Here is a 1,458-nt window from a genome sequence, read left to right on the forward strand (position 1 = left end):
TATCTTCCCTCCTGACAAGAAAATGCAGCATGTAACGCAATAAAGAGAAACTATTATTTGATAATTTTAGCAAGGTCGTGATATGTTACTGCATGTTGATGGTGGACACGTGGCAACACTGCAACACTAAGACGAAACACCGGCCTGTACAAGGATATTCTTATTTACCCCTCATCGCGTGTGGAAACTGCTTGGCCCTTTTGCTTATCGCCGAATGCCTCAGCTGTACATGGACCTGAGGAATTGACCCGGAGAGCCATGGAGATCTATGTAGCATTAGCAGCGAGTCGAGGCAGAGAATGGAAGCCAGAGGTGTCGAAAGGAGACATTTGAAAATCCTTTTTCCTTCTTCTATTACGCATCGGATTCAAATCTCGTCTATACCCGTGATATTATGCACATGTAAGAGTGTATATTCCACAGAGAATAGTTAGACCTTCCTTTCAGTATTTAGGCAGAAAGGAAGAAACGAGGAAAGGTATCTGGCATCTGCGCGCGGTGGCGGTGCCGGGTGTAGTCGGGTGCGGGCCAAGGTGCTGCCTGACTCCAAGTGTGAGTTGCACAGTGGAAAGCGGGAGCAGTTCCCGTCGATGCCCTCTGCTCGATCGATACTTACCTTTGCCGTTGGAGTCGACACAGATGCAGAGAAGATGCGGATCGGAGGGCAGGGTGGTGGGTGTAGTTTGATCGTCTAGAGAAGCCGCGGTCGGTTGTGAATGGTATCCGTCGTCAAGTGGCCTGGAAAATGGACTAGAATGGTGTGTCTCAATCTCTGATCTCATGCGCCAGCCCAACCACTCGACTTGCATTTCAATGAAGGCTGAGCGATCTGCAGTAGTGTTCATTACCGCGAGAATCAGTGGACGAAGGTGTTGATCACACGTGAATTTGCCAGCGGATGAGCGTCTGGCCGGGCTGCTGAGCGAAGGTGACACGTGCTTGGCCTCAGATGCCGTGGATGAGGACTCGTTGGCACTATGTAGAGGACGGAACATAGCCATGTTGTCCTCGCCTGGGGTCGCCGAAGGTAAGGCGTTCCCTCTACCTGCACAAGCACGAGATTCTTGCTTTCGTCACTTCCTGCTCGCGTCCCGGGCGGCGCGACCACGTCTCACTGTATGTTTTTGTACCGATGCTCTTGTTCTGCAGTATGTATTCATTCACTTTCGGACGGGTGTTCTTTCATTTTATTACAGCTGTAAAGAAAGTGTGTACATTGCTGCGAATTATGTAGCAACAAAATGGAGATCGTTCTTGACAGGTACGCCACGTATAACAAATATTTGTTTATACATTCCATCTCAAAACAACGTAAAGGTGACAATATGCTGGTATTATCAACACAGCCTGGTGAGTGTCGCAAAAAATTATACTTCCTGCCTTTACGAATAATGACTACATGTTCCTTGGCGTAAGATGGGTAATATCTTGGTTATCTTTATCGTCTATGCTACGAAT

General features: G+C 48.0%; 1 protein-coding gene across 2 annotated transcripts in view; it reads left to right on the forward strand.

The window, feature by feature from the left end:
- Nucleotides 1-562: 562 nt before the first annotated feature.
- The window catches only part of LOC119590622 (synaptotagmin-14-like), an 82,700-nt gene continuing 81,804 nt past the window's right edge, over nucleotides 563-1,458 (forward strand). For both annotated transcript variants that reach the window (XM_037939299.1, XM_037939300.1), the window contains exon 1: nucleotides 563-1,027. In XM_037939299.1, coding sequence (XP_037795227.1) covers nucleotides 1,000-1,027 — 28 coding nt within the window. In that variant the 5' untranslated portion in view covers nucleotides 563-999. The remainder of the gene's footprint in view (nucleotides 1,028-1,458) is intronic.

Source organism: Penaeus monodon, chromosome 27, assembly GCF_015228065.2.
Source record: "Penaeus monodon isolate SGIC_2016 chromosome 27, NSTDA_Pmon_1, whole genome shotgun sequence".
Classification (NCBI taxonomy): domain Eukaryota; kingdom Metazoa; phylum Arthropoda; class Malacostraca; order Decapoda; family Penaeidae; genus Penaeus; species Penaeus monodon.